Here is a 21,876-nt window from a genome sequence, read left to right as displayed (position 1 = left end):
CTTAATCTGCTATGCATTTCATATAGATTAGATTTTGTGTTCTCCCTCAGTTAGGTTGTTAGCAGGCTTACATTTGTCAGTCATTCATGTAAGCCTCAATTTCCTTTCAAAGATCTTTTTCTTTAAAAATTGATAATTTTTCATGTTTTTTTTTTTGTGTTGTTAGTAGCTTGCTGTTTGAAATTTACCCAAAGAATTTATGTTGAGAGAAGCTGGGTAGTCTATAGCTCCAGTTTGCATGTTATCCATTCTTCATTCTTCCTTCCATGCACACAATATCATGGTCTATTAAGATTTGTATATCAAAATGGAAGTATATTTTTCATCCAGTGGTAAAATTGTTACTACTACTGTGTTATTACTACTGTTGTTTCTACTACTGTGTTTTGTTTTTTTTATAAGTAACTATGTCCATTTGTAAGAGAAAGAGTGTTAAGAATTTGTTTTAGAAGAAGAGACTTGGAAAACTAGTTGATTGCTCAGGCATTATGGGGTTGCTATATTAATTGGACAGATAAAATATAATTTATTAGGCAACATGTTTTATGTATCTTTATTGTATTAAGTTCAAACATTAAGTTTATTGAACTTTCTTTCTCAGGCAATATTTCCACAATGGGAAAAAATACAATTGTTTTTACCGTTGTATTATTACATGATTGATTGAAGATTTTTGGTTTGGGTTATAAGGAATTTTGATGGCTACTTTTTTCTTTTGGAGCTTAAAGAATATCTGAAATACTTTGGAAATTGTATTTCCTTCCTTTGTTTATTCTTTAGTTGAGCTTTCTAAAAATGTTTCTTGCTTTTGGATGTTTCTGATTTTCAAATGAAACATAAAATGACAGACTTTTGTTGAAGAAAGGAACGTTGGCAATTATCATACTCTCCAAAACTTTGTTTTGTAGCCAGGAAAGTAGGACCACAAAAATTCTTGTAGAACACCAGTTAACAAGTAGAAAGCCTATATTTCCTAACTTCAGTTTGGTTTTCCTTTTATAGTCTGCCATGAAAATTAATCCTGAAATGGAAAGAATGGTATGTTAGAAAATTACCGTGGGATTTAAAAATATGAAAGATGATTTTGAAAAAAAAACTACTGAATTAGTTAGGCATGGTGATGATATTTTATTTCTACTTTTGTAATTAGGAAATCATTGAAAATCCCTATTATAGTAATGAAGAAATATAAATCATACTGTTGAACTATGAACCCTGCTATTCATGTGTTTAATAAATGCTAGTTGGCAGGTACCATAGACAAGAAGTATTCTGAAAGGGAAGTCTAAAGTTTATTGACAAACTCCATGAAAGCAGTTTTATCTCATCAAACAAAATGGCTCATTTCATTGACCACTTTAGGTAATGAATGTTTATAATCTAAAGTTGGTTGTCAACTTTTCATTAGAATTTACTTCTGTTTTCACAGTGTGGAGCACCATAGAAATTTATACTAGCTCTAGCATCTATTCAGGGACCAAGCACATTATACATCCAAGAGTTTGATTGCTTTTTTGTGTTTCATTATCTAGGTCTTGTCAGCTCCTGCCTTAACCATTAAAATTTCCATTCATCATCTTAGTCCAAAGTCTCTCACATGCAAGTGTTCAAGTGGATAACTGAACTTTTTTTTTTTTTTTTTGGGTCCGGTCGTGGGGCCTGAACTCTGGGCCTGGGCACTGTCCCTCAGCTCTTCAGCTCAAGGCTAGCGCTCTACCACTTGAGCCACAGTGCCACTCCGGCTTTTTTCTTTTTGCTTATGTGGTGCTGAGGAATCGAACCCAGGGCCTCAGGCATGCAAGGCAAGCGCTCTACCACTGAGCCACCTTCCCAGCCCCCTGTTATTTTTTTTGTCGGTAGTAGGGCTGGAACTCTGGTCCTGAGCTCTGTCCCTCAGCTCTTCAGTTCAAGGCAAGCGCTCTACCTCTTGAGCTATAGCGCCACTTCCTAATTTTTATATTTTTGTCCATCATGGTCTTGGACTCAGGATCTGGGCACTGTCCCTGACTTCTTTTTCCTAAGGCTAGAGCTCTGCCACTTTGAGTAACAGCTTCACTTCCAGTTTCTCAGTAGTTAATTAGAGATAAGAGTCTCACTAAGACTTTTCTGCCTCAGTAGGCTTTGTACCATGATTCTCAGATCCCAGCCTCCTGAATAAGGTTACAGGATTACTAGGATTACAGGTGTGAACCACCATTGCTTAGCTCTATCTTTTTATTAGCTTATATTAGAGAGGATTTTATTGTTAGATTCCCATACCTGTTTACAATTTATTCTTTTCCCAAACAATTTCAGCAGATTTTATTTTTCTATTTTCATAGTTGAAGGCAATCTATTTTGATAATACTTATTCTCCTTCATTCTCCTGGTTAGCCTGGCCCCCTCCCTGGAAATACTCTTACATCAAATAATTTTAAAGTCTATATTGATGAATTTTTTCCAATTTTAAGAAAAATGAAATCTCTTATCAGTGGTATGCTATGCTATGCTAGCCAGTGTTAGTTTTGGTTGCAGCTATATTGGGTGAAGACTCTCAGCCCATTTCGTAAGTGAGTAAGTGGCTTTGTATAAACTGACATTGTGTGTATAGATTTCCTCTATAATCTTCAAAGGTCTTTACTGAACTGATTTAACATTTCAGTACATTTAGCCCCAGTTGTAGATAATGAGGACTCCAGTTCTGAACGCAGTGCCCTGTGTCCCTTACCACCATGTTTCCCTCCACGATGTCCACTGTCCTACCTATAGTACAGTAGTTAGGTGATGGCAGTAGATGACATGCAATTGCAGTGAAGAGATTATTGTACATCTTTTGAGATTTCTCAGTATGCTGTGCTGGCAAGATCAAATTTAGGGGAATGTGATAGTTGTGTGTTGGAATCTCTTTGAGTGATTCTGTGGGCTGATGGTGGTGATTAAAGTGAAATGTCATGGGAAAATAGCTGACATTGTCTTATGGATTTGGATTAGGTAACTACTGTATTCCTTCAACCATTACTTCTTCAGGGGGTGTTTTAGGCTGAGTAGATGCTTTGAGTGTAAACTCCGGAGCCAGTTGATAGCCACCCAGTCTACATTGTGCATCCTGCTGTGCAGAGCATAAAGTAGAAAGATGACTTGGTGGGTGAGGCTGGATTCTTTCATACCTAGAAAAGAAAATCAGAGAATGTAGGATCAGGCTTTCTGCTGTGGTTTATCATCAATATTTAGTACTAATGGTTTCCTAGAGGGTGGCATCTTGTGCATGAGCAAAGTTGGGGGTTTCTCTCATGTACTGGGCAGTATACATGTTAAATTATGTCTGGAAGCTTGGCAGTTTGCTTTGCAGATGTTGGTAACGTACAGTCTTAAATCTTGCTTTTTTTCTCTGATGTGCTTTTAAGTATAACTAATGTTTTCTTGGGGCCATCTGAAAAATATAGCTAGTTTCAAGCATTAATGTAAAATGTATCACATGCATCACATAACTTGACATAATGCTTTCTTTCAGGAGTCTAGTACAATTTCCTGACACACACAGAGGTACTTTCTTTATGAGAATATATGCTGAAACATGAATAAGGAAAGTAGGAGTTTTATGGAGAAGTGAGTTCTCTGACAACATAATGCTTGTAACCAATTACTTTAACATTTTGATAGGAAGAATAAAACTTTATTATTAATGTCACTAAATATAGAAAAATAGAATCAATGGCCAGAGTGGCAGCCTTCTAAATTTGCTGTAGTCCTGTAGAGGTCGCACTTATAGGAAAGGTGTTGAGCATGAAGGTAGATGCTATCAAAGGCCTTACAAAAGGAGGCAATAGGAGTTAGTGACTGGTATACACTATGGATTCAAAAGACTTAAATCTAATATTGGCTCATGGACTTATATGGAAAATGATACCACCTTTCAGCCTTTGATATTTCTATTGTAATATAGTAACACTCACACAGCATACACCATTACTGGACCTTGTTGTATATGCTTACAATAGATCTGTAAATTCAATCCGTTATAAAAGTGGGGGGACTGAGCACAGATGGTGTTAGTAAATTGGTTGACGTTATACAGCTCAGTAAATAGTGGATTTGGAATTTGAACACAGACAGTCTGGCTCAATTTTGTATCCTTACATTCTATCATTTCTTGCCTTCTTTGGTTGTTGTGAGATCTAAATGAGATGTAATGTAAAAAAATCATTTATGTTTTTACCTGGCACATGACAGGAATACGGTAAGTCAGATCCATTATTAGTCTGTTTTTGGAGGAAGGAAAAAGTAGAGAACAGACAGACTATACATGATTCAGAAGCTCCCTAGAACTGAATTGTAGTGAGGCACAAAGCCTGAACTATAGCAACATGTCCTTTAGACTCAATATTAAGGAAGAATTTGTTTGCTACCGACTCGTCTCCTTAACAGTTTCATTATGCAGGAGCTAGGGGAGCCTGAAAGGAACTTTTTCTCTAGGCTTAATTATAGCAAGTTAGAAGTAACTCCCTAGTAGTGGGTGCCATTATTGCATTGGGCAGGTTGGGACGGCCTTGGACATTGCATCTAATGTCACTATTAATAAGGTATTGAATCATCTAAGCTGTGAGACAAAGTAGAGGATCACAGATGGTTTGGAATGCCTTCTGACAGGACAGAGACAGCAGTACTGTCACTGGTTGAGGACCACCATACAGTGATAAGAATAAAATAACTCATGACTGAGATCGTCAGATGCTCTTCTGGTCAGTTCTTAACACATATAAGCATCATGCTGAATTGGAAGACATAATTCCCATAGCTCAAGCTTTAATAACTCATTCTCTTTTCTCTCATTCAAGAAAGGCCATTGGTTATTGTTCTGTATAGGTACACCTTAGATTCCTGCTCCAATCTACTCTTTAGTTTTTTGTTTTGTTTTGTTTTATGTCGGTTGTGGGGCCTGAACTCTGGGCCTGGGTGCTGTCCCTCAGCATTTCAACTCAAGGTTAGCGCTCTACCACTTGAGCCACAGTGCCACTTCTGGCTTTTTCTGCTTATGTGGTGCTGAGGAATCGAACCCAGGGCCTCATGCATGCAAGGCAAGCACTCTACCACTGAGCCACCTTTCCAGCCCTCTTTAGTTTGTTTTTTATTACTATTATTAAGTAGTAGTACAAAGAGTTACGAAACTCTAAGTCAGGTTATCAGTAAAATGCTTCTTGATCAGTGTCTTACCTTCCTTCATTTCCCCCCAGTTTCTCTCTTCTGTTCCAGCCTCATGTTTACTAGTTCATTTTTTACATAATATACTTTGAATGTAATGAGTACCTTGCTCATGCTCCCTCCCTCCATTCCTGTGCAATCTCCTTAAAAAAAATAAATTGTAGGCACTGGTAGTTCACACATATAATATTAGTACTCAAGAAGCTGAGACCTGGAAGATTCTAGTTTGAAGATAGTCCAGGCAGCAAAGTTTACTAGACTCTGTCTTCAAAATAGCCAGAAAAAGTAGGGTTAGAGGGATAATTTATGTGGTAGAACATTAGCATAGCAGGCATTAAGTCCCTGAGTTCAAGAAAAAAATGGATGTTATCTCCAAGTTTGAGCATTTTTATTAACTAGTGACTTGTGAGGGACAAATCTCACTTTATTAAGAACTGCTGCCTTTGAGTTTTAGAAATCTTGAAAATGAATATTCTTCTCAGACATTTTAAGTGGACTGGAACCCATGTAGAATTAAATAGATGACCTGTAATTATGATTAGCTTACAATTGTTACCAAAAAAAAAAAGGGGATTTGAAACTGGAGAGGTCAACTTGGTTTTACCTCCTAGAACTTTGCAATTTTAGGCTTTAAATAGTCCAAGTAATGGAATGTCAGGCACACTGCCAAAGTTGAATATAAAGGAGTAGTACAAAATTCAGAGAGATTTAAGGAAGGTCCGAGGTCAGATTAAGGTAAGATTTATGAAAATGTAAAAGGAAAAAAAACCACAAATGCTTAGGTTTTTAATTATGTATTTATTATCCAAATAAGAAGAGATGGTAGATTGTAACACTGAGAACATTGTGTTGGTTTACTGATTTAGAAGATAGTGTTTCATAATTCTTATTTGTTTCATCCTTAAGCAGCAGGGAAACAGGCTTGTCTCTCTGAGACCTCATCACAGATATGGGTTTAAGCCTTAAGTAAGAACAAAAAAAGTTAGAAGGATCTTTTTTTTTCTTTTTTTTTTTGGTTGGTCATGGGGCTTGAACTCTGGGGGCCTGGGAACTATCCCTCAGCTCTTCAGCTCAAGGTAAGCACTCTACCACTTGAGCCACAGTGCACTTCTGGTTTTCTGGTGTTTTTTTGTTTTTTAATTGAAGATAAGAATTTCACAGACTTTCCTGCAATCCTCAGATCTCAGCCTCCTAAGTAGCTAGGATTATAGGCGTGAGCCACCAGCACCCGGCTAGATGAATCTTCTGTGAGTTCTCCAAGCTTATTTCAACAGTATTTAACTACTTTATCCTCCCTGCCAACCCAACCATCTCTAATAAGTTTATTTGATCTATTTTTATATTTAGATATAATATACTTTGATCATATTCACCCCTCAATTACCCTTTTCTTTCTCTCACCCTCCTCCACCCTCCACTAGTTCTTGCCCCACATAGTTCCTATATATGTACGTGTGTGTGTATGTGTGTGTGTGTGTATGTGTATGTGTGTGTATGTGTCTATACACTGTATCTCAACATAATAAATGTTATTCAGGATAAACCTGTCTCTAGCAATGTTCAACATAGGGAAAAACTGAAGGCATTGCATCTAAAATCAGAAATAAGAGTGCCTATTCTCTCCACTCTCATTCAATATAGTGCTTGAATTCTTTATATGGCAAGAGAAGATATAAAAGCAATACAATGAGAAAGGAAGATGGTGAAATTATCCCTATTTACAGGACTATCCCTATCTTCAGGACTTTTATCATAAAGTGATGTTGAATTTTGTAAAAGGTCTTTTCTATATCTATTGAGGCAGTTTTGTGATTTTTGTCCTTAGTTCTATTAACATGGTATTTGATGCAAAGCATTTGATTTATTTATTGATATTATTTTTACTCAGTATTATATATTTAAGTATTCAGTAAGTTATTAGGATTAAATATCCCTTCTGAAATAGTTGGAATCATACATATTTTTTATTTCACATTTTTGCAAGGCATGCACTCTACCACTGAGCTACCTTCCCAGCCCCCTATTTCACATTTTTAATTTCCGGGGTATTTGCATATATAATGAAATACTTTGGGGATGGGATCCAAATCTAAACACAAAATTCACTTATGTTTTATATATAATTCACACACATTGGCTGAAGATAATTCTAGAGGTATTTTTGGTATCTGAGCATTTTGGTAATAACCTGTAACTTGAGGTCAAGAGTGGACTTTTTAACTTCCCATGTTATTTAAATACTCAGAATTCAGATTTTGGAACTTTTAAAATTTCAGATTTTAAAATTAGGAATGATTAGCCAGTAGTTATAATATATTTATTTCTTTAAAAATTATTTTTATAAAATTATTTTTATAATTTTCATCATGTACACTTTATTCATTCTCCTGTTGCTGCTTTTGATTTTGAATGTTGCTATTCAAAGTATTCTACATGTCTCTTGATGTACAAGAACAAGAGATTTTCTAGTTTACCTGCTGGGCCACTGGCTCATTTACATTTGAGCAAACACAAATTAACTGCACTAATTTAAACATTAAAAAATGCTGTGTAGGAGATAAACATATTGATGATTTATTTAATAGTAGAGTTGGAAGATATTGTATGGCATAGTTTTTTCTAAAAGGCTAGGTATAGAATGGTACTAACTTCCTTTGAAATGGTTTTAAATCTGTGTCAGATTTCTAGGTGTGAAGTTTGAGAGATTATATAACCTTTGCACCTTTAATTATAATGTACTTACCTCTAGTTTTCCAACTCAGTGATAAATATTAATTTTCTGGATTGTTTGGATACACTTCTTTATAAATAAAAGGATTAGTCTCTGATTTTGTATTAACTACCCACTTTCTCAAATAATCCTTGAAAAACATTTCCTTAGGAATGTATAGATTATTCTTATAAGTTTTCAAATGTAAATTGTGATTCTACTATCAAAAAAATTTACTGTTTTAGCCTTTTAGCAATTGTTTTATTTGAAACAGTGAACATTCCCCAGGTATTTATAGTTTCTGGGTATATATATGCAAATATGTATTTTAAAATACATAGTTTGTGTGGCTGCCAAATTTGTATTGTAAGAAAAAGTCCAGTTTGCATGTCATTTTCTCTTTTTACCTCTTACAGTTTCAGATTCTCTGGCTCAGTCAGTAGTTCAACATCTAAGATGGATAATGCAAAAGGATCTTCTGGGGCAAGATGTCTTTCTAATAGGACCTCCTGGGCCTCTTCGACGCACTATTGCTATGCAGTACTTGGTGAGCAATCAGTTCTTCTTCATTTCTAATGATCTTCATTGTGATAAGCTCTGTTATAAAATAAATGATGGTTAAGAATGTATAACATTAGAACTAGCTACTACTTGAAGTAGTAATATCAAAAAGCTGGCTTCTACTATCCTATTTCTATCCTTCCTATTTTAACTTAATTTTTTTTGGTTGTTATGTTGGAGTTTAAACTCAGGGCCTCATGCTTGCTAAGCATGCATCTATCATGTAAGCAGTGTCCCCAGCTGTTTTTAGCTTTTAGTTATTTTTCAGATAGAGTCATGTGTGTTTTGCTCAGGGCCAGCTTCAGGCCACAATCTACCAATCTTATTTCTTCCTTATGTAGCTGGGATTGTGTTGTACTATACCTAGGTGGCCTTGAACCTTGATCCTCCTTGTGTCTACTGCCCAAGTAGCTGGGATTACAGATAAGAGCCAGCCCTGTGAGTGATTTTTTTTTTAATAGGGTTTGACCAAAGTTGTTATTATTTTTTGTTGGTTATAGAGCTTTGAACTCTGGGCCTGGGTGCTGTCCTTGAGCTGTTTCGCTCAAGGTTAGTGCTCTACCATTTTGAGTCACAGCTCCACTTTTAATTTTTCTTTTGGTTAATTAGAGGTCAGAATCTCACAGACATCCCTACCCATGCTGACTTCCAGCCTCGATCCTCAGACCTCAGCCTCCTGAGTAGCTAGGATTACTGGCATGAGCCACCAGCACCTGGTTGACAAAAGTTATTTAGGGAGAAAAAGTGCTTTTGCCTTTCATAGTTTTAGCAGGGATTTTTTTTTTTCTCCTGCAACTAAAAAACTTCTCAATAGAATCAGTAACTCTGAAGCTACAAAACAAAACTTAGTTTTGCACCAATTGCTGGTAGTTCTTGCCTGTTATCCTAGGTACTCAGAAGACTGAGATTTGGAGATCATGATTCAAAGCCAGCCTGGGTAGGAAAGTCTATGAGACTCTTATCTCCAATTACCTACCAGAAACTTAGAAGTGTGGCTCAAGTGGTAGAGCTCCAGTTTTGAGTGAAAAAGCTAACGGCCAGTAGGTCTTAGATCCTTAGTTCAAACTCCAGTCCCAGAGGGAAAAAAAGAGACAGTTTTATTATACTTGGTGAACTTTTCCTTATATAGGTTCACATTTTAAGAATCCAAGCAATTCTTTTGACTTCCTGAAGTTACATGGTCCTTATAGAGCAGAACGTTCATTGAAGAACATTTCTTATGTATTAGCTTGCTTTTCTTTTTTTCCTTTAAATAGATAAGAAAATAAGTCTATAGACATTAAATAACTCAGTCTTTATTCAGCTAGACTTCAAATGCTGTATACTTAGTTTTCTCTTTCTGGCATGTTATTCTCTTAATGCCAGAAGATCTTCTAGAACTGTTGTTATGTGAATTAAAATGTTCAAATCTAATCCAAACAAGAGCACTGACAAGACTTTTCAGTAGAAAATAGTCAGCATTAGTAAACATTGCTCTGCTCTCTCTAGGAAAAACATTATCAGTTGAAGTTGTACTTAATGAAGAATAAACCTTGTTTAAAGCTACTTGTGTGATTTGGCATTAAATCATTAATTTCTTTACTATTGAAATATGTTTTGTATATATATATTATTTTAGTGATAAATTTCATTTGAAACTTCCAAAGGCATTTAAAGCAAGAAAGATGAAAAGATAAATCATACAGCTTGTGTGTGTGTGTGTGTGTGTGTGTGTGTGTGTGTGTGTCCGTCCTCAGGCTTAAAATCAGAGCCTCTAAGATTGTGTGTGTGTGTGTGTGTGTGTGTGTGTGTCTGTCTGTCTGTCCTCAGGCTTAAAATCAGAGCCTCTAAGATTTTGTGCTTAGGCTAGCACTCTACCATTTGAGCCACAGCTTTGCTTCCAGCAAAAGTTTGTCACAGACTTTCGTGTCCAAGTTGGCTTTGAACTTTGAGTTTCAAATCTCAAGCTCCCGAGTAGCTAGGATTATAGGGATGAGTAGGAGGCTGTTTGTGCTTTTTTATTTATCTCCGGAGTCCCTCTGTGTGATGTGGTGTGCTGCTGGAGCTGTGTACTCACTTGGTTTTTCTAATTCTGAGGGTCAGCTGCTAGGAGCCTCTGGTCTGCAACCTCTTTGGTTTTCAAATGTGTACTTCTGCCTTGCTTATTTCAAAGACCATAATCCCATACTGAGTTTTTGTTTTTGGCAAGGCTTTGAACTTGGTTGAAATTATGTAGAGAGTGGCTAGGAGATTATAGGAGACTTGTTGGTTCAAAATGCAAGGTAAGTCTGTATCAAGCCTGTAGTTTTAAAAACAACCACTACAGCCAAAGTTTACACATGAAATTGGGCTAAGACAGTGATGGGCTGTGCAAATCATACAGTGAAACTCAACAGTGGCCCAAGCCACCTGGAAGATTCTCAGTGAGTACCCTTGCCATTGGGTATAAAAGCTTTCACTTGCCGGGCGCTAGTGGTTTGCGCCTGTGATCCTAGACAACTCAGGAGGCTGAGATCTGAGGATCACAGTTCAAAGCCAGCCCGGGCAGGAAAGTCCATGAGACTCTTTATCTCCAATAAACCACTAGAAAATCAGAAGTGGTGCTATGACTCAAGTGGTAGAACGTTAGCCTGGAGATCAAGAGCTGAGAGACAGTGCCAGGCCCAGAATTCAAGCCCCACAACTGACCAAAGAAAAAAAAAGCCTTCACTTAATAATACCAAGGGCAGATAATACCATTGAAGGTAGAAATTGGTTGGCTGTAGTGGTGTATACCTGTAATCTCAGCACTTATAGGATTCTGAGGCAGGAGGAAGAGTGTGAGTTTTCTGGGCTAGATTGGGTGGCACAGCAAGACCAGGTCTTAAGCCCCCCAAAGAGGAGGAGGGTTAGAAAATTGGGATAAGACGGATGAACCAACTAAAAATTAACAAAAATAATTTGACAGTTGTCTTTTTTTTTTTGGTCATGTGGCTTGAACTCTGGGCCTGGGCGCTGCCCCTATGCTCTTCAGCTTAAGGTTTGTAGATTGTTCGAACCAACTCAGCCCCCCACTGCCGCAGACTCCTGCTGTATGTGCAGTAGTTGAGCCTGTTCTTCCTTTCATCAAGCTAGATCTGAGGAGACTAGTGTGGATGGTGGCTGAGGAGGAGTCCATAGAGCCTGTCTATACTGAGGAAAATCTCAGCACTGCCTTCAGTGTTCAGGGTTTAACTGTAGCTTAGTTTGACAAGAACAGACATAAATTGTTATGTTGGCCATTATGAATGACAGGGTTTCAGGGATAGAGGTCACATTCAGCCAATCAAAGAAGCTGACATGAAGGTACTGGTGATGAGTTCCAGAGGCAGGAGGGAGGATATGCTAAGAAGAGAAGCTGCTACTTTACTCCACAATTGGCTCTCATAGTTTGGTGATTTTGATATTGTCACATCTTTACTACTCACTGTGTATATTCTCTATCTAAAATTCTTTCTCTTGTTCATAAACATACACTTGAAGTTATAACAGTACTAGGAAGGCACATTAAAAGATGAATGACAATAATACAGAAGTTTTAAGATCAGTATACAAGGGCTGGGAAGGTAGCTCAGTGGTAGAGTGCTTGCCTTGCATGCCTGCGGCCCTGGGTTCGATTCCTCAGCACCACATAAGCAAAAAGAAAAAAGCTGGAAGTGGCGCTGTGGCTCTAGTGGTAGAGCGCTAGCCTTGAGCTGAAGAGCTGAGGGACAGCGCCCAGGCCCAGAGTTCAGGCCCCACAACCGGACCAAAAAAAAAAAAAAAAAATCAGTATACAATATAGAGTGGAGGAAAAAAAAATGCCACGTGGAAACATCTCCTTTTGCTATTACTGGCATGTTGTCATAACTTTTCCCTGTATATCCAATAAATTGACTTGCTTTCTTTGCATAATAAATTTGTAGGCCTTATTTGACTGGAGAATGTCACTGTTCTCAGTTGAAAAGTGGAAAATTAGTTGCATGTACTTAACATGCAAAAAGTTTACAGATTTACAGTTGGGTTAACTTCTGCCAGCTCAGAATGTTAATCAGTAAATTAAAGTCAATCTAAATAATTAAAAAAAAGAAAGAAAAGTAGAAAATTAAGGGTGAGTTTAAAAACTTTTTTTTAAAACCCAGTGGTTAGATATAGGGCAATATGACTTTAAGTTCATGCTTGTAATCCTAGCTACTCAGGAGGCTGATCACTTTGAAAAGTTTCCATGAGACTCTTTAACAAGCACTCAAAAGTTGGAAGTGGCACTGTGGCTCAAAGAGGTAGAGTGCTGGCTTTGAGTACAAAGAGCTCGGGACAGTGCCCAGGCCCTGAGTTCAAGCCCCATGACTGACACCCCCCCAAAAAGACAAAGAAAAAAGAAAAAGAAAACATGTTAGAAAGAACTAAGTCTGGATGACTTTTCCTTCAAATCACGTGATATTTTTGTGACATAGTTTTTAATCTTCCTCTTCATTCTCCTCCCTTTTCCTTCTATATCTATCTTTTTTTCCTTGTTCCTACCTTTTCTTTATATCTCCTGCTGTGTACATGTATCTTTCTTTCATTAACTTGATTATTGACATTTGCCTTGTTTTTCACCTGGTAAAGTACTTAACATAGTGTATATGTTTGTTAGACATTAGTCAATGGATAAATTAGTTTTAACTTCCTTGCTTATAGAAATTGCTAAGGCTTGTAGAAAACCAAGAAGGGATACTATCCAATTATTACTCATAATATTTGAAAAGAGTTATGTAGGAGAAATCAAGGTTTGCAAGATCTCATTCTGAATAGTTGCTTAAGTAGTAGAATTGAGTGCAGTAGAAACAGAGCTCTTCCAATATAGATGTATATGAAAATTTATCTGTATCCGTTTTTATTTTTTACTTTTTTGGGTCCGGTCGTGGGGCCTGAACTCTGGGCCTGGGTGCTGTCCCTCAGCTCTTCAGCTCAAGGCTAGTGCTCTACCACTTGAGCCCACTTCCGGCTTTTTTCTTTTTGCTTATGTAGTGCTGAGGAATCGAACCCAGGGCCTCATGCATGCAAGGCAAGCACTCTACCACTGAGCCACCTTCCCAGCCCCTGTATCCATTTTTATCATAGATATTAGCTATGTGTATTTTGGTTATAGTGTAATGGACATTGATTCAAATCTGATACTTAAAAGGTTTTAATCCAGAATTTGATTTAGACTTCTTTAGAGCATTTTCAATTAACATGCTTTGGCATTATTAAGTGCAGATAGTTTTGATTTTAGATTTGGAATAACTTCATTCTGTGCTCAACAGGAATTGACCAGGAGAGAAGTTGAGTACATCTCTTTGTCAAGGGACACCACTGAGACTGATCTCAAACAGCGACGAGAGATCCGTGCAGGCACAGCATTCTACATTGACCAGGTAAGTTCTGATCCCATGCCAGACGGTGACTGTCTACTCTGGGGCTATATGGAATTTCCTTTTTTTTTTGTTGGTGGGCCATGGAGCTCAGCTCTTCAGCTCAAGGCTAGCACTTTACCACTTGAGCCACAGTGACACCTCCAGTTTTCTGGTGGTTTATTGGAGATAAGAGTCTCATGGACTTTCCTGCCTGGGCTGGCTTTGAATCATGATCCTCAGATCTCAGCCTCCTGAGTAGCTAGGATTACAGGAGTGAGCCACTGACACCTGGCCTGGAATTTACTTTTAATGTAGAAAGAAAATATGTAGATTGTGTAGATGGATGTACTATGCTTTTCACATCATTTTGGTTAGTGTATATTAATTGTACAAAACAATGAGTTTCATTATGACATTTATATGTGTGTGTGTATATATATATATGTATATATATATATATATATATACATATATATATAAATGTCCTCTGATTATATTCATCTCCTCATATTATCCATTAGTGCTACCCTTTGTCTGGTCCCCTTCTTCTTTCTTCTTGTCGTCCTCCTCCTCCTCTTTCTCCTCCCCCTACCCCCTTCTGCTTTCACATCATACAATATTTGTCTTTCTGAGTGTGGATTATTTGATAACATGATGGTCCCCAGTTTTATTAGTTTCCTACAAATGACATGTAATTCTTTTTAATGGTTGAATGACATTCCATTGTGTATACCATATTTTGTGTACACAAACATGGTGTAAGTGGAGAAAGTTTCATGGGTTGCTTAGAAGAACGTGTATTCCACAGCTGTTGAGTGAATAGTTTTATAAATCCGTTAAGCTCATTTGATCTATAGTACAGTTTAATTATGATGTTTCTTTGTTGATTTGTTGTTGTTATCTAGATGATTTTTTTCTGTTGAGTGTGTTATTGAAGTCACTTACTTTTATTGTGTCTGCACCTGTTTGTCCCTTTATGTCCAATAGTGCTTGTTTTTGTTCAATTAAATAAACTAATGTTTGGTACATATATATTACAATCACTGTATCTTTTAAAAATTAGTTGCTGGTGCTAGAGCTTGAACTCAAGGCTTCTCACTCATATTTGACTTTTTTGTTCAAGGCTGGCATTTAACCACTTGAGCCATACCTCCACTTCCTAATCATTGTATTTTCTTTATTTTTAAAAAAATTCTTCTTATTATTGTTTTTTTTATGTACTACCAAGGCTTCAAACCCAGGGCCTCAAGCATGCTAGGAAAGCACTCTGCCACTAAGCCACATTCCTAGACCCTCATTATATCTTCTTGATGGAAGGCTTTATTTATTAATGTGTACTATTCTTTGTCAACCATAACTATTCTTGTTTGCTTTCAGATCATATTATTATCAATTTCTATCTTTTCAAATAAAGATAAACATTCACTTGTAAACTCCATCTCATTTGTGAATGCAAAGGTCACTTTCAACCATTGCTGAAATTACAGAGATGTTTTTCAGAAGTTCATTCACAAATGAGTATTTGGAATTTGAACATCTCCCAATAAGAAGAAACCATAAAGAGTGGTTAAATTCTGGTATTTATATCAGACCATTAGCTTCTATATTGCTGTGACCAAATTATCACATGGCCAGTTAAAACTATCCCCTCCATTTCATTTGGCTTCTGTGGTAATTGGAGCTGAGGCTATAGGTCTCTATTCTGCTGTTATAATATTCAGGGCAACCTTTATCACCTAATATATATATATATATATATATATATATATATATATATAATTTATTTTTTTAAGCAAGGAATATGAAAAGAAAACATTGCCCGGGCCCTGTTTTGTGCTTACTACTTAGTATTTCTGCTTTTAATTTTCAAAACATGCTTAAGAGTGAGAAGACTTCCCCATCTTACAGATGAAGTGACTGAAGCTTCTTTCTACCTATGTTATTTCCTTAAAAAAGGAATGATGGTCATTATGTCAGGATGATTAATGATGACTCTATTCATAATAATAGCAGCTATTTTTCTTAAAGTAAGTTAGTTTTAAATTTTTCATATAAATGGCATCTATGCCTGAATGTCAGCATCATGTAATTATGTATTCATAGTTTATTGAATCATAGTTTATGGGTCATGTTATAATCCAGACAACTGAAATGTGCTTTATATTAGAAAAAATAGGCCAATTAGCTTTGCTTGATTGGGTCATACTACTAATGAGGCCAAAGCCATAATTTTCAAGCATGTGAGGATCCCTTGAGGCCATTCTCTGCAAACTTTCTCTAATGATATTTGTTGTTCTCTTGTAAAAATAAGAGAACTTTATTTAGTAAACCAGTATTAATAGTAACTACTATGTACACAGTATTGGTAAAAAAATAAGAAAATTTTATTCAGTAAACCAGTATTAACAGTACCCACTATGTACATAGTCCTGTTCTGCCTATGGCAGAAAAGTAGAAGAGAGAAGAGTTTGGAAGAGGGAAGAAGAGGAGGATGAGGAAGAAGGGGGAGAGGACAGGAGGAGAGGAGGCAGCATAAAATCATCCTTTTATCTGGAACCCATCCACATTGGTTAACATTTTCTCAATGGCATTAATCCGCTCATGAGAAGAGCCTTCATGACCTAATTACCTTTAAAACATCCCATCTTTTAACATTGTTGTATTGGGAATCAAATTTCTAACACATGAACTTGGGGAACATATTCAGACTGTAGCAGAAACCAAAAATCCACCTGATTCTATTTTGATGTTTTAAAATAAATATCTTAACATGTGTTTTAAGCTTTTCTTTGGCTGTTTTAGTATGTTTACATTATAGTAAATTTGAGTAAATTTGAAGTGATTTTAATCTATTTTCATAAGTACTGTCAATCTTAACAATGATTTTTTTAAGTCAGTACTGGGGCTTGAACCCAGGACCTGGGTGCTGTCCCTGAACTTTTTTGCTCAAGGCTAGTACTCTAGTACTTGAGCCACAGCTCTGCTTCTGGCCCTTTGGTAGTTAATTGGAGATCTTATGGACTTTTCTGCCAAGGCTGGCTTTGAACTGTGATCCTCAAATCTCAGTCTTCTGAGTAATTAGGCTTACAGGCATGAGCCACTAGTGCCCAGCTAATAATATATTTTAATAGGTTGTATTTTTAAATAATACCACTTTAATTTTTAAATTGTTACATTTTACACTGTATAGTACCCCTTGAGGATATTCTCATTTAGTAAATGAGGACACTGACATCTAGATTAATTGTTTGCCTCAGGTCTGATATTAAACCAGAAGCAAATCTAGAGCCAGAGCTTAGATAGTTTTGATTTTAGGTCATGCTCCTACTTTTATCTTGTAATCCTTTATGTGTACCTGCTGGGTTGTTAAAGCTGTGATAGGGGATGTCTGTGTCAGAAGAATCTTTTGTGTTTTATTTCTGATTTTTACTGGAAAAAATTAGATCTCTGGAAGTTGTGCAGCCCAAAGAACATAAAAGAATCTTCCAAAACTGGTCCAATTTCTACTTTGAGAATTATCACAATTGGTCATTTCACATAACAACGTATGTGAACTTCTTATTTATTTTTTTCAAAGATTTCGAGAAAAAACTCTATAGTATGGTATAATTCTTTATCACCCTGTACACAAAATTAATAAACAATCTAGGCGAATTCTCTCTGTTTTTGTAAAAAGTGTAGGCATAGATGACTATCATCCTTAATATAAACAATTTCCCTAAACTTACATAACAGCATTTTTTAATGGAGCAACTACATTTTTGTTCCACAAATGCTAGTAGCCTGCTGTGAGCCACTTTTGTACCAGCATGACATAAAAGGTAGGGCTCTCATCCTTTAAAGATTCCAACAGGAAATGTGCAATGTCGTGACTGCACTTAAGTACTGAGCAAACAGAAGACAATGGTAGCGTCAAGGCAGGGGGGAGAGGTGCTGAGGTATAACACGGGGAACATGTTTTTCTTCCAATTAAGCTGGGATTTATGAATGGAACAAAGTATTATGGATATATTAGTATTCTTAGTGGACTTATTTGATTGCTTATGTTTAAATGTTCTTTTCTTTTCTTTAGATGTAACCAGATTAACAAACTTTCTAAGTACTCTTTAAAGAATTTGAATCATTTTATAGACTATTTTAAGAAAGAAAACAGAAGCAACTTGATACTGAGATAGTAATTAGATAGTATTGGTTATGTACATTGAATGTTTCAGATTACGTTACCAAAGAGCATTTGCTTAAGTTATTTTTCCTATCTGCATTTAAAATTTTAATTTGCATGTGCATTGGCTTTGCAACCACCCAACCAAATACAGAAGAAAGATAAAGATTTTGGGTGAACCTTGCTTGCTAAAAGATTTTTTTCTCTAAAAATTTATTTTTTGTGTTTGTATTCTTGGATCCATTTGCACCATAAAACATTCATTCTCATGCTATTTAGGTTGTGTGTAAAATTAATAATTTATATTGAATTAAATAAGAATACAGTTTTAATTTTTTTAGAACTTTTTACTGGGGGTTGAACTCAGCTTTCAACTCTTTTTTGGCTTTGTTTTTTCCTTTCTTTGATCAAGGCGGGAGTTTTACCACTTGAGCCACATCTCTACTTCTGGCTTTTGGTAGTTAATTGGAGGTAAGGTCTCACAGACTTTTCAAACCGCAGTCCTCAGATCTCAGAGTCCTGAGTAGCTAGGATTGCAGGCCTGAGCGACAAGCATCCTAGAACTGTCAATAAACTAGATGTATATCATATGTACTCTTGGATTCTATTGTTGACACTTTATGATATCCTGATCCAACACAAACAGCCTCCCCCGTTATATTTCAGTAATAATCCATTCTCTTTCCAGTACTTTTCAGCTAGATCTTCTTCCTCATTATTTCAACATGGCTAAGTCCTTGAATTTTATTTTGTGGGGGAGGTCATAGGGCTTGAATTCTGGGCCTAGGTGCTGTCCCTCAATTTGCCAGCTCAAGGCTAGTGCTCTACCACTTGAGCCACAGCACCACTTCTGGTTTTCTAGTGGTTTATTGGGGATAAGAGTCTCACGGACTTTTCCTGCCCTGGCTGGCTTTGAACTGTGACCCTCAAATCTCAGCCTCCTGAGTAGTTAGGATTACAGAAGTGAGCCACCAGCGCCTGGTGAAATATTTTTTTTAAATGACTATTACCTCATCCTTTCCACAGCCAGGTCCCAGAGTAGCCCTCTCCCTTTTCCTTACATCTATCACTGATTTCTCAACTTTCCGGTCACAACCCTTCCATTAGAGTAGATGAAAGAGATCCTTTGTATAGTTGACAGCTGTTTATGATCTTTCTATATGTCCTATTCTGAATTCATCTGAAAAATAAAATCAATGTAGAAAAAAAAATCAATGTAGAGTAGACCAAAGTATACCTGAAGTGAATAATAGCAGAGCTACAGTGCTTTTTCTTTCTTTTTTCCTCCCTACTTCTGTTGCCAAGGATTTGTTTTCCTGGCCTGCAATTGGTGAACCACAAAATTTTGATCTTTGCATTTCTAATTTTATCTCAAAGAACATGTGTTTTCATCCCTATGAAGTTCTTATGTCAGTCACAATATTTAGCCTGTCTTATAAAAACCTTTGATTAAAAATTGGCTTAAAAATAACATTGTTGGGGGTATAGGGGAAGATGGGAAGGGATGGGAAGGGGAAACAAAGGAGGAGGCAACAGTGCTTGATAAGAAATGTACTCATTACCTTGCCCATGTAATTGTAACCCCTCTATATTTTCACAATAAAAAAAAAGTTATAGGTTACAATAATTCATTTTTTATAAGCTATGCTTTCTTGGAGTAAATAGATACATGTAAAGAAACCTTAGCTGACCCTTACCAAAATGTAAGTTTTTACTAAGAAAAAAATTTGTTTTGAGATTTAATTTCCCAGAAACCATTTTTATGGCTTTGCCCTTTTATGAAACTAGCAAAAACTAGGTTTCTTTTTTTATTTCTTTTTTTTTTTTGTGGGGCGGGGGTGAGGGGAGGGTAGACATGGGGCTTGAACTCAAGGCCTGGCTGCTGTCCCTGAGCTTCTTTGCCACAGGGCCACTTCTGGTACTGAGAAATTGGACCGAGGGCTTTGTGCATGGTAGGCAAGCATTCTACTACTAAGCCACCTTCCTAGCCTCTTTTTTGTTCATTCTTCAGGAACTACTAAGTCGCTTCTATCCATGAATCTTTCAAAAATACATAAATATGTATAAAAGGAAGAAATAAGTTATTTATAGAAGAGTAACAATATTTGCAATAATAATAGTTGATGGATTATCTATTAGTTGATCTTATTCTTAAAATGGATGATTATCTTTTGTCTAATATAAGTTAATAAAATATTTTATCATGGTTAATTGGCATAAAAGAAGCTCTGTTGTACAATGTAAAATTCATCAGTTTATTAAAAGGAAACAAAAAGCAAGACTGATTTTAAGCAATTTTTATCTTCTCTTTAATATTTGGAAAATCAATACTATTCCAGGAATTTCCCTGGCTGTTAAAACATTAGAGATGTATTCTTCTTTCTTCAAATGTTTGACTTTTTTTTTGGATTAGTACTTAAAGGAAAATTAAAGACATCACTGTAAGTAAAGATTGAGATTTTTCTCATAAAGCAGCATCGTATACTCAAGTGACAGGGAAATTGCCACTAATTCATTGTCACACAAGGACCACATATGATACAGCTAATATTAGAACATAGTCTTGTAGATGTACATTGTGATAGGCTTATATGCCAAATTAACCAGCTTGTACTACTAGGGAGATTAGAGTGTGAAGGGCTTGAGCTAAGGGAGGAGTGCAAAAGGATGAATGAATTCAAGAAGTTACTGAGAGGTTAAATAATCAGAATGTGGAGACAAACTGAAGGTAGGAAGTGAGATGGGAATCAAACATCTTGTCATGGGGCTGGGGGTTTAGCCCAACGGAAGGGCCCCCGCCCGGCGCGTACAAGGTCCTGGGTTCGGTCCTCAGCCCTGGAAAAAAAAAAAGCTACAAACATCTTGTCATGGTTGAATGGTTAACTCCACCTTAAGTAAAAAATATAAGAAGTACAGGAAGTTTTGAGGAAAATAGGTTTTGGCCATGCAATGGAACACGATGATTCTGAGTTCTAGAAAACTTGAGACTGCTGGGTGAACAGCACGGAAGTGTTGTCTTCCATGTTGTTAAGATTACTCACCAGCAAGGTGCCAATTGGCTCAGGCCTGTATTACTAGCTGCTCAGGAGGATGAGATCTGAGGATTGAGGTTCCAAAGTCAGTGCAATCAGGAAAGGCCATGAGACTCTTATCTCCAGTTAACCACCAAAAAAAAAAAAAAAGGAAGTGGAAGTGTTGCTCAAGTGCAAGAGTGCTAGCCTTGAGCAAAAAAGCTAAAGGATGGTGTCCAGACCCTGAGTTCAAGCCCTACCACTGGCACACACACAAAAATTACTCAGGAAGGACCAGGTTGGTAGAGGAAGATGTTGTTAAGGATGTAATTCTGGAATGTTTATATTTAGTGGACACACAGCAAAGGAGAAACTCTTTCTCTAGGACATGAAGTGTAATATGGCCCCAAAGGGAGGATGGCAACATGTATTTAGCCCCTTAATCCTGTTTGTTGTATGTGCAAGAAAGAGAAATGTGTCTAAGGTTTTCTTTTCTTAATGCTTTTATAGCATCAATTTTTAATAAAAATAGTATAATCTGAATATGATTTTTAAGATCTTAATAAAATATTGTTTTTCTATGTTGTTTAGAGCCTGTCTGTTAAAAGAGAGTAGTTTTCTTGTTTTGTTACATTTCTAATACTTTTCTGGCATTACAATTTTCCTGTCTTAATACCATTTTTGGATGGAGTTCTACTTTAATTTTCATTTTTCTCCAGTATTAATTTCCTTAAGTTTATTAAAAGACTTCTAATACTGGTGAAATCAGTCTGTTTGTAGGCTCCTATAAAACCTGACTCTTATTCTGTCTTTGTCAAGCGTGTAATGTTATCAGCCCTGAGCACAGACTAAACTGGAATTCATTCCATGATGACTCATTCACAAACATGGTCTTCAAGC

At 36.5% G+C, this 21,876-nt stretch overlaps 1 protein-coding gene across 1 annotated transcript in view; it reads left to right on the top strand.

Moving 5' to 3' along the window:
- The window catches only part of Vwa8 (von Willebrand factor A domain containing 8), a 264,776-nt gene that overhangs the window by 2,324 nt on the left and 240,576 nt on the right, over positions 1 to 21,876 (top strand). The window contains exons 3-4 of the mRNA XM_013010639.1: positions 8,305 to 8,435; positions 13,714 to 13,824. Coding sequence (XP_012866093.1) covers positions 8,305 to 8,435; positions 13,714 to 13,824 — 242 coding nt within the window. The remainder of the gene's footprint in view (positions 1 to 8,304; positions 8,436 to 13,713; positions 13,825 to 21,876) is intronic.

The sequence above is a fragment of the Dipodomys ordii genome, unplaced genomic scaffold, assembly GCF_000151885.1.
Source record: "Dipodomys ordii isolate 6190 unplaced genomic scaffold, Dord_2.0 Scaffold1, whole genome shotgun sequence".
Classification (NCBI taxonomy): domain Eukaryota; kingdom Metazoa; phylum Chordata; class Mammalia; order Rodentia; family Heteromyidae; genus Dipodomys; species Dipodomys ordii.
Note: the sequence above shows the minus strand (reverse complement) of the source record. Positions and strands in the feature narration are given on the sequence as shown.